The sequence below is a fragment of the Myotis brandtii genome, unplaced genomic scaffold (genome assembly GCF_000412655.1).
Source record: "Myotis brandtii unplaced genomic scaffold, ASM41265v1 scaffold115, whole genome shotgun sequence".
In the NCBI taxonomy this organism is placed as follows: Eukaryota; Metazoa; Chordata; class Mammalia; order Chiroptera; family Vespertilionidae; genus Myotis; species Myotis brandtii.
Genome location: NW_005353967.1, coordinates 21,772,280 through 21,787,932, shown reverse-complemented (window position 1 = coordinate 21,787,932; position 15,653 = coordinate 21,772,280). Strand labels below are relative to the sequence as shown.

The 15,653-nt window shown below is 40.3% G+C and overlaps 1 protein-coding gene across 1 annotated transcript in view; it reads right to left on the bottom strand.

The window, feature by feature from the left end:
* The window catches only part of ATP6AP1L (ATPase, H+ transporting, lysosomal accessory protein 1-like), a 37,880-nt gene extending 30,686 nt beyond the window's left edge, over positions 1 to 7,194 (bottom strand). The window contains exon 1 of the mRNA XM_005858110.2: positions 7,100 to 7,194. Within this exon, the coding sequence (XP_005858172.1) occupies positions 7,100 to 7,194 (95 nt within the window). The remainder of the gene's footprint in view (positions 1 to 7,099) is intronic.
* Positions 7,195 to 15,653: the final 8,459 nt, after the last annotated feature.

The window sequence follows — 15,653 nt, the reverse complement described above, 5'->3', positions numbered from 1 at the left end:
ACATCCCTCTCGCAACCCTGGACTGCTGGCTCCTAATCGCTCACCTGCCTGCCTGCCTGGTCACCCCTAACTGCCCCCTCCCTGCCAACCTGGTCACTCCTAACTGCCCCCCCACCAGCCTGGTCACCCCTTACTGGCCCCCATGCAGGCCTGGTCACTCCAAATTGCCCCCCCTGCCAGCCTGGTTGCCCCTCACAGCCCCCCCCTGCTGGCCTGGTCACCCCACGCAGCCTGCTGTTCAGTTGTTTGGTTGTCCCTCACTAACACCCCTGCCGGCCTGGCCACCCCACGCAGCCTGCTTGTTCAGTCGTTTGGTCGTCCCTCACTAACCCCCCTGCCAGCCTGGTTATAGACAGTCATTTTTGTGAGGGCGTGACAGTCAATTTGCATAATACCTCTTTATTACATAGGATAAGAATTTATGAAGATGACAAATTGGTAACCATGATGTCACTACTAATAAGTTCATGCAGGCATGAAATTATTGTTTCACTTTACAAATTTTACTGAGGCATAGTTTAAGTATAAAAAAATGCATCCATTCAATGTGTACAATTCGATGCATTTGGGCATAAGCATATACCCATTACACCTGCCACAATAAAGAGACATCCCAAGTTTCCCCATGCACTTTAGCGATGGAGAGATGTTCCTTTCACCTTCAGCCACAGGCAACTATAGACTTGCTTTCTGTCACTTTAGATTAGTTTGCATTTTCTAGTATTATAAACAGAATCATATAACATACTAGAGGCCCGGTGCACAAAAATTTGTGCACTGGGGGGGGGGGGGGTCCCTCAGCCCGGCCTGTGCCCTCTCACAGTCTGGGACCCCTCAGGAGATAACGACCTGCTGGCTTAGGCCTGCTCCTGGGTGGCAGAGGGCAGGCCCAATCCCTAGGTGCAGCCCCTGGTCGGGCTCAGAGCAGGGCTGATTGGGGAGTTGGGGCGCCGCCCCCTGTCATGCACAGAGCAGCGGCAAGTCAGGTGGGGAACGTTGGAGTCTGCAGTCACTGGAGCAAGCAAGCCTCATGTTCGCTTCCAGCTGCCTGGCTGCTGGCCGCCATCTTGGCTGACAGTTAATTTGCATAAGGATATGCTGATTAGCCAATGGGAAGGGTAGCGGTTGTACGCTAATTACCATGTTTCTCTTTTATTTGTGTAGATTTTAGAGCTTAGCTTCTTTCAGTCTTAACATAATGACTGAAATTCATTAATGCTGTTACATGCATCAATATTCCATTCCATTTTATTACTAATAAATATTTAATTGTATGGATATACCACATTTTTTATACAAATGGTAAACATTTATGATGATTCTAGTTTGGGGCTACTACAAATAAAGATGTAAGAACTGCTGTGTGAAGGGGTTTATGTGGAATATGTTTTTGTTTCTCTTGAATAAATATCCAGAAGTAGATGGCTATCATGTAATAGAAGTTTAACTAAAAAGAAAACAAACAAAAACAACAATAAAAAACCTCCCAATCAATTTCAGTGGATGAGCTTTTCTGTGGCTCCACATTCTTGCAACATTTGGTAGTCAGTCTGTTTAATTTTAGCCATTCTATATTGTTCACTGACAAGCCAGTTACTATACTATAACTGTTGTACAAAGAAAAAAATATAGTATAGTAACTGGCTGGTTAGTGAATAATCTACACTAATAAAAGAGAAACATGCAAATTAACCATCACTCTACCACGCTGCTACACCCACAAGCCATGCCCACCATCCAATCAGGAGCAAGTATGCAAATTAACCCAACTAAGATGGCAGAGGCCACTGAGCTGGAGCGAGCAGGAGGCTTGGGTTGCCCCCGGCGATGGAGGAAGCCAAACTTCCTGCCTGCCCTGGCTGGCCCTGAGCTCTGCTCAAGGCTACAAAGTTTCAAGTATAGAAGATAAATAAATCCCAGATACCTGCTTCCAGCCCACCGGAAAAAAAAAGGAGAGGCTGGAAACGTGGGTCACTGGGGGACGTGGCCAGCCTGAAAACGGCCATCAGCCCCTCACCCAGGCTGGCCAGGCACCAGGGCGGAACCCCCCTACCCTGAAGGAGCTGTGGGCAACCTGAAAACGGCCCTCAGCCCCTCACCCAGGCTGGCCAGGCACCAGGGCGGAACCCCCCTACCCTGAAGGAGCTGTGGGCAACCTGAAAACGGCCCTCACTGTGCACCAGGCCTCTATCCTATATAATAAAAGGGTAATATGCAAATTGACCCTAACAGCAGAACAACTGGGAATGACTGGTCACTATGATACACACTGACCACCAGGGGACAGACGATCAATGCAGGAGATGCCCCCTGGGGTCAGTGCACTCCCACAGGTGAGGCCACAACATTAGTAACAAAGAAACAGAATTTCCAGAGGATGAGACTCAGAAATCAGGATTTTAAAAAGATTCCCAGGTGATTCTAACGTGCAGACAAGGTTGAGAACCACTGGTCTAAAATGTATAAATTGAGAAATCATCTATGCATATTGTGTAACTATTGTGGCAGTGTGGAATTGTATGATTGTTCCCAACTTCCTGGAAACAATCCCAGAGATGTACCCTTGGCCATGTACCATTCAGCACCGCCTGTAGGTGAAGAATATTTCCTTGCCCCATCATCTGACTAGGCTACATGTCTTGGTTGGGCCAGTGGGATGTGAGCAGAAGCAATAGTGTGCCAGTTCTGCAGTCACGTTAAAGGAGTCACATATGTCTGCCACCTCTTGCCCTTTTCCCTCTGCCATGATAATGGCATGCCCAAATAGGGCTGCTCTTTCAATCTGGGTCTTGGAAAGGGACTCAGAGCTAAAGCAGGGCCATGCAGCTCACCTATATCTGTCAACATGTAACATCTGCATGTGCAAGAAATAAATGTTTGAGATCATAGATTCTGGAATGTTAAAGTTGTTTGTTACTAGAGAAAAGCTGACTAAATAGGAGATAAATTTTTTTCTATGATTTATGTGTCTTGACATCATCTGATTTTTTAAAAATTCACTTTTATTATCGAAAGTATTACAGATGTCCCCTTGGTTTTTTTCCCATTGACCTCCTCCACCCTACCCCTCCCTCCTAGGCCTTCACCACGCTATTGTCTGTGTCTGTGGGCTATACATATATACATGTAAGTTCCTGGTTAATCACTCCCCATGCACCCCTCCAACCCCTCATCTGATTTTTTTAAAAACCATGTACATGCATTACTTTGATCAAATTTTTCTAATTTATTCTTTTTAAAAAGATGCCTTTCTTTAAACTTTTATACAATAGCATTCTAATTTATATAAAGTCTCTCATGAGTTGGACTAGCATGAATCAGTCCTCTGAGCCCAATCACATCTAGGAGCACTAAGAAATTTAATTTCCTGAACAGCAAAAGTGAGGCTCCATCAAAGTAATTGATACGGAATTTTTGGACTGGAACCCGGATTCTTTGTCTGCCGGGATCAAAGAATGAATCCAGGGACAGAAAGTGCTATAGCAAAGGTGGAGGTTTATTGAAGAATAAGTACAGACTCCCACATGGGGAGAGGAAAAGAGTCCCACAGAATGGACTCTCTTGTGGGGAGGGGTAAAGTGTCCCACTGAGTTCCCTTTTCCTATGACTTATAAAGGCTGCAGATCTTCCTGCCTTGATATCCCCTCTGATTGGTCACTATTCTCCCAGACTGGTTACTATAGTAACTCCTCTCAAAGGTTGTTGAACCTCACAAGGGACATGTGAGGTTCTCCCCCCTCCCTTCCCTATTGTTTTCCTATTCCCTTTGGGCTTTCTTCTTCTCCTTCTGAATGAAGGGCTTCCTTCTCTTTATTTTGTAAATATAGACCTTTTGCTGTTTCCAGCTCCCTCATTCTATGGAAATGTACCTGTTGCAGCTTTCCAGCTCCCCAATTCTATGGAAATATACCTTCTGCTGCTCTGTAGCCCTGTGCTCCTTCCATGGTCCCCTTAATTTCCAAAATTTCTAAAATTTCCTAAACCTGTCCTATCTTACACCTAAAACTCCTGTCTCATAATCATTTAACTACAATAGAGATATGCTCTAGCCAAAGATCTCTATCTACCTAAACTCGAAACTTTGCAGTGCAAGTTAAAAAGTAACTGAACATTTGAAAGAAACACTAATGCCCAGAAAATACTTATTGAGGAGCTCCAACTTTTCTAATATCATCATACACAAATAGATTTTTAAAATTTCTTTAACTGAACTTTATTCAATAATCATATTTCATAATACAGGTTTAATTATTCAATTTTAAAATGTTTTAACAAATAAAATGCAAAATTATGAGATATATTTTACCTAAATAAGATAAAAATGTATCAAGTTATTTGGAAATATTTAGCAGAAGATTTTAATAAATGTTTATTGAATAAAAGTATATGAATGAATTAATAAATGAATCAGCTACCATTTGGTTAACATGCTTGGCTTGAGAATTTGTTCCACTAATTGAAAATTTCCATATATTTACTAATAGAAAGCTTTTAGGAGATATCACAGGTTTATTTTAATTTCAATGTATCTATGGTCATTAACATACAATAATGCTGCTATACTTCTTTTTAAAATAAATTTAGCAAGGCCTTACCCACAACCATAAGTCTGAATTAATGAGGTTTTTATGGGAAGCCATAATTTCAACCAAAGACAAAATATACTAGTATATGCATTTTTGCATCACTACAGAATCTCTAAAGTAGGAACTAAAAAAAAATCATCTGTGTGAATAAACTGTTTACTGGTTTAAAAATAATTAAACCTACACTGTTGTTAAAGTATTCAGACCTTTCTCCAATAAAAGGGATCTCTGTAATATCAGAAAAGTGTCTAGAGCTCTAGGTTTCTAGTGGCTGGGGCCATATTTTTTATTTACCAGGTATTCCAGTACAAGTCTCCCAAGTATGCCTTCATGAGGGTGAAAGTGAGCAGCCCTTTTATGGCTCTACTGAGGATAAAGACCACATTCCCACCATGGCCTACAAAGCCCTGAAAGACCTCAACCTGCCAGCTGTGCTCACCTCATTTCACTACTTCCCTCCTTTTGCTCCAGCTACACTGGTATTCTTTAGTTCAGTTCCCCAGATGCTTCATGTACCTTCTTCCCTTGTAAGAGTCTTAGCACCTGCTGTTCTCTCCACCTGAAATAATCTCCATCCTCCACTTCCCTCTAACTCCTAGTTATTTCCTCCATATCATCCAGATCACAGCTTAAATATCACTTTTTCAGGAACACTGTCCCTAACTAGTTCACATCCCCCTATTATATGTTCTCATAACCCCCCATACTTTACTTTCACGGCATGTTTCACAGTTTATTTGTAATAATATTAATAAGCACCCCCCCACACACACTAGATTTAAACTCCATAAAGGTAGGAGCTTTTGGTCACCACTGTAGAACCAACACCTAGGCAAAGTGCCCAACTATTTAAAAGTACTAAGTATTACAAACACATGTGTTACATCCATGAAAATGAACTAACAAATTAATGTTCAAACAAACTCTGAAAGGGAAGTGGAAATGAGAGATCACACAGGATGCTGTGTGAGAGGGAAAAGATTTCCTTTCTTTCATGCATAAACCCAAATTGAGGAAAGAACATGTAAAGGAAGAACGATGACTCCTACTCTCTCTACACTTAGGAAACATATAATATACTCATGTGTTATTATGATATTTTATACATAATACACGCTTATAATATACCCTTCCTGGAGACTTAAGAACCTTAAATTAACCCATAGAGTTGAAAAACATTTTTAATTTCAGATCCATAATTTGAAAGAACATTCACAAAACAACAACCATTGTTTTCTTCATCTATATATATAAAAGCCTAAGCGACTGACCGACCAAACGACTGGTCAACCAGTCGCTATGACGTGCACTGACCACCAGGGGGCAGACGCTCAACACAGGAGCTTCCCCCTGGTGGTCAGTGCACTCCCACAGCCAACCTCCTGTGGCTGGCCAACCTCCTGCGGTCCCGCCCCCAGCCGGCTGCCCCTATAGGCCCCGAAAGCCAGCCAGGCTGACAGACCCCACCCATGCATGAATTCATGCACCAGGCCTCTAGTAATGAAATAATATGCCAAATTATTACACTCAAATGATCAGACTTATGAGATTTCTGGGTCCTTTCTGACAATAAGATTATTTAAACCCATTAACCTTGTTTCAAAAAAAAAAATGGGATTTTTATAGTTCTTGGTGTACATTTTACCAGTGTAATAATACACAAGTCAGTCATTTCTGTATAAACCAGGTGAGGAAACATTGCTAACTATAACCACCTAAGGAGTATAGATCACTTATTATTAGAAGGTGAACCTAAAGGAAGTACTAATTGATTTGGAAACAATGAGGGAAAACAAATTTAAAAAATGTATGTGCTTGAAGTTTTTATCAGCTGGTGACTTAAGGATTCTTTAACACAGTTTTGGCAATCATCCTGCTTGCTGCCATCCTTTGTATTCATACTAAATTTATTTGTTGAAATGAGTAATTCAGGTTCTGAATATTATTCCTTATAGAAAAATCTCTACATGTCCCTTTAAATGGTATATAAAGAAGCAAAAAAAAGAACAAATAAAACAAATAGAAATTTTGCTTGTTCATTTTAAATACTATGTACTCCACACAATTACTATCTTCTACCAGTTAAAATTATTTAACACCTTTTTGTGAGGGACAGGTTATACATTTCTGAGGTTTTAAACATTTTCCTTACTCTCTTCTCACATAATACTAGCAGGAGAAATGGAAAATAACATTTACTTGTAAGTATAAAAGAAATCTGAACACTGATTTAAGTAATTTTTTCATAAATGTATACTTTGGTACATATTATAAATGTCTCCTGAGTATTTTGAACAAATAACACTTCCCTTTTATAATAAAGATTATATCTTTATCTCTTACTTATAAATTCTAGTTCAATGATTTTAGTAGCTTCTGAATTATCTAATCTAGTATATCCATTTTGAATAACAAATGTAGCTGTGTAACAATATAAAAATATATAAACCACCTAAGTTCACATTTACACTGAAGTTCACAGACATGAACTTAAAAAACATGCAATTTCTCACCTTACATTCTTCCTGGCAAATATCTGTTCCAAAGTTAATGAAAATCCCACACATACAAAAATAGATGAAAAACTAAACAAGATTTTTCTTCCCATCAAGAAATGAATCCGTTTCTTCAAACCAAGCACATCTGTTAATGCATAAATGCAATCAGAGAAGAGGCAGTACTTTTCATACTATGTGACTGACCACATATTTAACCAATAAAAAGGCAATGTTCCTAGGATGTATTAAATAGGGGGAGGGTAAAAGGAGGAGCCTGGGACTGGTTCATTTGAAATCAGGATTTCAAAAAAAAACAGGGTGAAACCAATGGGTCTATTTAGGTTGTTTGATTAGTCATCTCAACAACAGATTATTAGGGAGCAGATTTTTTAGGGGAAATCTGCCAATTAAGCCCTGTTTAGAAATTGGCATTGTTTTGATACTCTAATTCAATAAGAATCTCATATTGTTTTGCAGGAAGCTATTAAATTCTCTTCAAAAAATCCAAGAACTATACATTATTACAAGCATTTTTTCAGGTAAATAAAAGTGAAAATCCTGAAATTTACCTGATTGTGTCCTAGTTCACACTTTCGTCCTGCATTTCATGACTCCATTTGCTAAGAAACATGAAATCCTATCTAATAAAAGAGTAATATGCAAATTAGCCATCACACCCTCACTCCATCAGTACGTCACAAAGATGTCTGCAGCCACGGAACTGGAGCGAGCAGGAGGCTTGCACTGCCCCCGGCGATGGAGGAAGCCAAGCTTCCCGCTTGCCCTGGCTTGCCCTGAGCTCGCTCAAGGCTACAAAGTTTCAATTATAGAAGATAAAGAAATCCCAGATACCTGCTTCCAGCCCGCATCCATGGCCAGCCTGAAAATGGCCCTCAGCTCCTCACCCAGGCTGGCCAGGCATCCCAGCGGGACTCCCCCCCCCTGAAGGGGGTTTGACCAGCTTGCAAACCGCCATCAGCCCCTCACCCAGGCTGGCCAGGCATCCCAGCGGGACTCCCCCCCCCTGAAGGGGGTTTGACCAGCTTGCAAACCGCCATCAGCCCCTCACCCAGGCTGGCCAGGCATCCCAGCGGGACTCCCCCCCCCTGAAGGGGGTTTGACCAGCTTGCAAACCGCCATCAGCCCCTCACCCAGGCTGGCCAGGCACCCCAGTGGAGACCCACACCCTGAAAGGGGTGTGACCAGCCTGCAAACAGCCCTCAACCCCTCACCCAGGCTGGCCAGGCACCCAAGCAGGACCCCCACCCTGATCCAGGACACCCTTCAGGGCAAACCAGCTGGCCCCCACCCATGCAACAGGCCTCTATCCTATATAATGAAAGGGTAATATGCAAACTGACCCTAACAGCAGAACGACTGGGAATGACTGGTCACTATGACACACACTGACCACCAGGGGGCAGACACTCAATGCAGGAGATGCCCCCTGGTGGTCAGTGCGCTCCCACAGGGGGAGCTCTGCTCAGCCACAAGCCAGGCTGACGGCTGCCAGCACAGCAGTGGTGGCAGGACACTCTCCCGCCTCCTTAGCAGCGCTAAGGATGTTCAACTGCAGCTTAGGTCTGCTCCCCGCTGGCAAGTGGACATCCCCTGAGGGCTCCCAGGCTGCCAGAGGGATGTCTGACTGCCCACTTAGGTCCGATCTCCCGGGGAGCGGGTCTAAGCCAGCAAGTGGACATCCCCCGAGGGGTCCCAGACTGTGAGAGGGCACAGACTGGGCTGAGGGACCCCCCTGAGTGCACAAATTTTTGTGCACTGGGCCTCTAGTATAATAGTAAAGAACACTGGCTTTGGAGTCGGACAGCACTCCAGGGCATTCCCAGCTCCAGTCCTGACTAGTTATGTGATACTGGGAAAGTTCCTTTTCCTCCTGAGCCTAGTGTTCCCATCTGCAGGTGGGGACAAAAGTAGTTAACTCAAAGAATCATTGTGAAGACTAAATGAGGCCCTGAATAGCCATATCTATCTTGAAAAAAGAAGAACTAAGTTGAATGCATCACACGTCCTGATTTCAAAAATACATTACAAAGCTAGAGCAATTAAAACAGTACACTACTGGCACAAAGACAGGTATTTAGACCAAAGGAACAAAACAGAAAGCCTAGAAATAAGAGTGCCAAGAACACACAATGGAGAAAAGACAGTCTCTTCAAAAATGATGCTAGGAAAACTTAATATTTACATGCGAAAGAATGATATTGGATTCTTATTCATACCTTACACAAAAATCAAATAAAAATGGATTAAATACTTAAAACCTAGAAGAAAGCATAGGGGCAAAGCTTCATGACATTGGCCTTGGCAATAATTTCATGACTATGACACCAAAGTACAGGCACTAAAAACAAAAAGAGACAACTGGAACTACATCAAACTAAAAAGCTTCTGCACAGCAAAGGAAACAATCAACAGAGTGAAAAGACAACCTATCAAATGGGAGAAAATATTTTCAAAAGGATTATATGGGAAAATGCCTGGTAAAGGATTAATTCTAAAATATATAAGGAACAAATCAATAGCAAAAATAATAAATAAATAATTCAATTTTAAAAAGGGCCTTAAAACTTGAATAGGCATTTCTCCAAAGAAGACATACAAATAGCCAACATGTATATGAAAAGGTGCCCAAAAGGGGGAAATGAAATTAAAACCACAAAGGGATATTACCTCATACCTGTTAGGATGGCTATTATCAAAAGAACAAAAGACAAGTGTTGGCAAAGATGTGGAGAAACTGGAACTCTTGGACACCTTTGGTGGGAATATAAAATGGTGCAGTTCCTATGGAAAATAATACGGCGATTCTTCAAAAAATTAAAAATAGAACTACCATAGAATCCAGTAATTGCACTTATAAGTAATTATCCAAAAGAACTGAAATCAGAATCTCAAAGAGATATGAGCACTCCCATGTTTACTGCAGCACTATTCACAATAGCAAAGATTTAGAAATAACTGAAGTGTCTGTTGATGGATGATGGGATAAAGAATATGTGGCATACACATACAATGGATATTATTCAGCCTTTTAAAAAAAGGGGAAATTTTTTTAAATGGTGGAATTCTGTGACAGCATGGATGAACCTTCAGGGCACTATGCTAAGTGAAATAAGCCAGTCACAAACAGTACATAATTCCATTTATATGAGGTATCTAAAATAGTGAAATTCAGCCCTAACCGGTTTTGCTCAGTGGATACAGCATTGGCCTGAGGATGGAAGGGTCCCAGGTTCAATTCTGGTCAAGGACATGTACCTTGGTTGCAGGCACATCCCCAGTAGGAGGTGTGCGGGAGGCAGTTGATAGATGTTTCTAACTCTCTATCCCTCTCCCTTCCTCTCTGTAAAAAATCAATAAAATATATATTTTTTAAAACTATAAAAATAAAATAAAATAATCAAATTCATAGAATCAAAGAGTGGAATGGTGTTTTCCATGGGGTGGGGCAGAAGCTGATAGGAAGTTGTTAATAAACAGACAGAAAGTTAAGCAAGACAAATAAATTATAGAGATCTGCAGTACAAGATGGTACCTATAGTTAATAGCACTGTATTGTATACTTAAAACTTTGTTAAGAGGGTGGATCTTATGTTAGGTGTTCCTACTATAATCAAATAAAATTTTAATAAATAATAAATAAATAAATAAATACCAGAGATAGCCCAGCTGGTGTGGCTCAGTGGTTAAGCATTGAGCATCGACCCATGAACCAGTCATGGTTTGACTCCCAGTCAGGACACATGCCCAGGTTTTGGGCTCAATCCTCAGTAGGGGGCATGCAGGAGGCAGCCAATCGATGATTCTCTCACATCATTAATGTTTCTATCTCTCTCTCCCTCTCCCTTCCATGACTAGTTAAATAAAGAATATCTATTGTTATTCCTTGTCAGCCTCCAATCCCTCCAGCCCCCACCTAAAAATCATTAAAAACAACAACAACAACATCTCTAAGGTTTTACATTAAAAATAAATTTTAAATGCCACAATAAAGAAAATCCTCCAAAATGAAAGTGTCAGCATTTTAGGCACTTAAGAACCTTGAAGTCTTTAAAGGCCAAATATTGATAGCTGAAAGGTGCTATTTGTAAGTGACATTTCAGAGATGATGGGTTGTAGGAAAGCAATCCATCCTTACTACTACTACTACACACACACACACACACACACACACACACACACACACACACATTCTCCCAACATGGCTCTTGGAAGCCATATAGAAAATGAGGAGTTAAAGGATGATAACTTGGGGACCTGGGAGAATGCAGAAATAAGGAAGTTACTAATAAAAATTATCAATGTGGTCTTTCCATGCCCTATGTTATTCCTACTTCCCATCTTATTCCCTGTTTTTCTCAGTTCTTTTATTTCACCCAACTTCCCCCTTTCATCTCTCCTTTGACCTTTCCATCCTTTTCCTCATTTTGTGAAATTTCAGGTAGCAAGACAAATCAGGAATTAAGTCTTAGGAAAAGTTGCTAGATAAAAATACAGAACATCCAGTTAAATATGAGTTTCAGATAAACAATAATAATAAGTAATTTTCAGGTAATGAATAACAATAATTTTAATAATAAATATATCCCATGAAATATTTGGGGTATGCTATACTAAATAAACATTTGTTATCTAAAAATTAAATTTAACTGGACATCTTGTATTTTTTATCTGCTAAATCAAGCAATCCTAGTCTTAGGGATTCAAGTTTTTTGTTTGTTTTTTTAAATATATTTTTATTGATTTCAGAGAGGAAGGGAGAGGGAAAGATAGAAACATCAATGATGAGAGAGAATCACTGATCGCCTGCCTCCTACATGCCGCCCACTGGGGGATCCAACCCACAACCTAGGCAAATATTTCCCCCACAAAATCATAATTTCCTATGTGCCCTTGACCGGAATTAAATCCAGGACCCTCAGTCCACAGTCCAAAGCTCTATCCACTGAGCCAAACCAGCTAGGGCTTAGGGACTCAAGTTTTAATGTGCATACAAATCACATGAGATTTTGTTAAAATGCAAATCTTATTCAGGAGGTCTGGGAGGCTCGGAGGGGGGCATTTATGAGCTTCTTTGCTTCTAACAAGCTTCCAGATGGTGCTGATGCTGTTCACCTAAAGACTGCCCTCTGAGTAGCAAGGACCTAGAAGAGCACTGCTCAACAGAAATATAAAGAGAGCTACATATGTAATTTGAATTTTTCTAGTAGCCACATTGAAAGAAGTAAAAATAAACAGTTTAAATTAGTTGTAATAATATACCAGGTGGGGCAAAAGTAGGTTTGCAGCTGTTGTACGGAAACTGTAAACCTACTTTTGCATGTGAAACAGAGTTTATTCTTGCATTATCATTTATTAATTGTTGTGATATTTTCCATACAACAACTGTAAACCTACTTTTGCCTCACCCTGTATTTTATTTAACCTAAAATACTATGTCAAACATAATTAATTTTAAAAATTATTAATAAGATATGTATCTTCCTTTTCTACCCTAAGTCTGAAATCTGGTGTATAATTTACATTTATACACATCTCTATTCGGATTAATCAAAATTTCATGTGCTCAGTAACCATGTGTGGCTAGTGGCCACTCTATTGGTCAGGGCAAATACAGAAAATCTCCTCCAGCCGCCAGAGCAGGAGTATATGGTCCCCCATGACATTAGCAGCAGTATTTAACCACATCGCTGCCCAAATCCCTGGTCAGGAGGAGGTGGGAGCGCAAGTACATGGTGATCCTGTACTGTGTTGGTAATGGTTCTGTGAACGCTCAGAAACCTTAGTGTTAGTCCCTTAGTCCTTAACATTACATAAATCTGCTTTGGTTATATTTTCATGCATAAGCATATACATAACATTTTTTATTTTAAATCAAGTACCATTTTAATATATTTCATGATTCGATGATGCTAAAATTTTAATATAGCACTTTTTCTGTTGCTGAAGTCTTCTCCCACTTGGTTAAAAATATTTAAGGCAGAATATTTAGAAGCTACTAGGTTTCACACGTGTTTTAGAATAGAAGTCACAGTTAAGATGTGATTGTTTGAGAATAGCTCATCTTGTGACTTTGGAGGAAAAAAGCAGTAACAAAAAGTGCTAATATGATAGCTTGCAGGCTGTAAAGCACTAGGGTATCATCACCTGCCTGGCATGGTACCTGCCTGCTCAGATGCTGAGCAGTGGGTTTCATTTCAGGAGAGAAAAACCCTGAGTTTCTAAGGCTATAAGCAAACCTGCTGTTTGCTACCAAGGAAGATATCATTTCTACCTTTCAACTGTTCACTCTACAAACATCCTAAAGATATGCCAGAACAAGGAGCAGTTAGTGACTCACTCACAAGATACACAGAAAATGCACAAGCACATGTACTAGTAAAATATCCCCTCAGCGATCTCCATAAGAGAACAGGAAGTTATATATGCATGCTGCCTTCTTTCCAACCGAAAATACCTTGGGTTTGCTTCCTTTTCTGATTTACCATATATTGCTAAATGAAATGTTACCTGGAAGTTTGAATATAAAAATCTATCTTCCCATAATCATATTAAATTATGTTCTCACGGGGGAAATAGTTGCCTTAAGGAGCATTTAGCATTTGCCAGACCACCTGTCTTTATTCATCCAATTACTCTCTGACTGAAAAATCATATTCGTCAATTGTTCAAATGAATTATAAAGGTCTTTACACACTGATTCAAAATCCAAATCCATCCCCCTCCTACAAAAGCCTGCACGACATGGCCCTCGCTGGTCTCTCTCGCCTCATTTTATGCCAGCCATGCTCCAGCACTGGCTGGCACTCAGCTTTTCAACACCCTCCACATGCCAAGCTATTTTGCACATCAGTGGCTCTGCTCTAACTTTCCCTGCATTCTCCTCACTCTCACCATAATATGTATCACTAGTTGTACTGAGACATTTATTTTCCTGTTGCTTATTTACAGTGCATTTTCTCACCAGAAGGCCTGGCTCCTTGAGGGTAGGGATTGTGTCTAAGTAACTGAAATAAACCTAGAAGCTAAGCTGATGCTCAATAAAAGTTACCGAATAATGTCACATAATCAATTACCACTTCACGCCTCATGGTTATGACTCCCAGGGCCTAAATATTTAGGCAACTATAATTAGAAAAATCAACTAACTCAAGAATTCCATCAAATCCAGTTGGCCCTCGCTGGTTTGGCTCAGCCATAGAGCCTCAGCCTGCGGACTGAAGAGTTGGGGTTCGATTCTGGTCAAGGGTACATGCCTGGTGGTGGGCTCAATCCCCAGTAGGGGGAGTGCAGGAGGCAGCCGATCAATGATCCTCTCTCATCATTGATGTTTCTATCTCTCTCTCCCTCTCCCTTTCTGTCTGAAATCAATAAAAATGTATTTTTTAAAAATTCAGTAGTTTGAAAATGCAAAAGGACAAAACCCAAGTTACATCAGTTCATTAGCAAACTGCCACAGTATATGTGTACTTCTTGTTCCTTGTTGGGGGGTATGACTCTGTGATGGTTAATTTTATGTATTAAGTTGACTGGGCCAGGAGTTGCCCATATATTTGGTTAAACATTATCTGGGAGTGTTTCTGGATGTTTCTCAATGAGATTAATATTTGCATCAGTAGACTAAGTGAATCAGATTGCCCTCCCCAAAGTGAGTGGGCCTCATTCAATCCACTGGAAGTCTGAATAGGACAAAAAGATGGAGTAAGGGAGACTTAACTCTCTTGACCTGTCCTGGAGCAGGGACATCAGTCTTCTCCTGCCTTCAAACTCAAACTAGGACTGGAACCACACCCTCAGCTCTCCTGAGTCTCAGCTTGCTGACTGCAGATCTTGGGACTTCTCAGCCTCTACCAGTATAATTGTATGAGCCAATTCCTATAATGAATGAACAAATGGATGGATGGATGGGTAGATGGATGGATGGATGAACAGATATATAAATAAATATGTATCTCTTATTCTTTCTTTTTTTCTGGAGAATTAAGACTAATGCAGACTCTCTTTTTCTTCTTCTTCTTCTTCTTTTTTTTTTTTTTGTGATGCAGACTCTTTATCAAGTTCAAAGCCTCACTGCTGCCATGATTTCTACCAATTTTCATCAAATCAACTGCTGAGTTGATTAGAATCAAGTTAGTAAATGAAATACTTATAAGTGCTTTTGATTTAAATATTAATGTTTCTTACTTTAGATTCCTTTTTGACTTCTTGGAACATGGATAATGTATCAAATTAGTGGCACATACTAGTATTTACATTCCTGCTGTCAAGCTAAACTGGGAAAGGAAGCCTATTCTTTCACAAATTTGTCCATTAAACAAGCATTCATTGTCATGTGCTAGATGTCAGGAATACAAGGTAAAAAAGACCCAGTCCTAGCCTCCAAGAAGCTCTCAGCCCAGTGATGTGTAGAAATGTGAACACATAATTGCTTGTTTTTTTTTGTTTTTAATTTTTTTTAATTTTTTTTAAATAATTAAATCTTTATTGTTCAGATTATTACATTTGTTCCTCTTTTTCCCCCCATAACTCCCCTCCTCCCAGTTCCCACCCC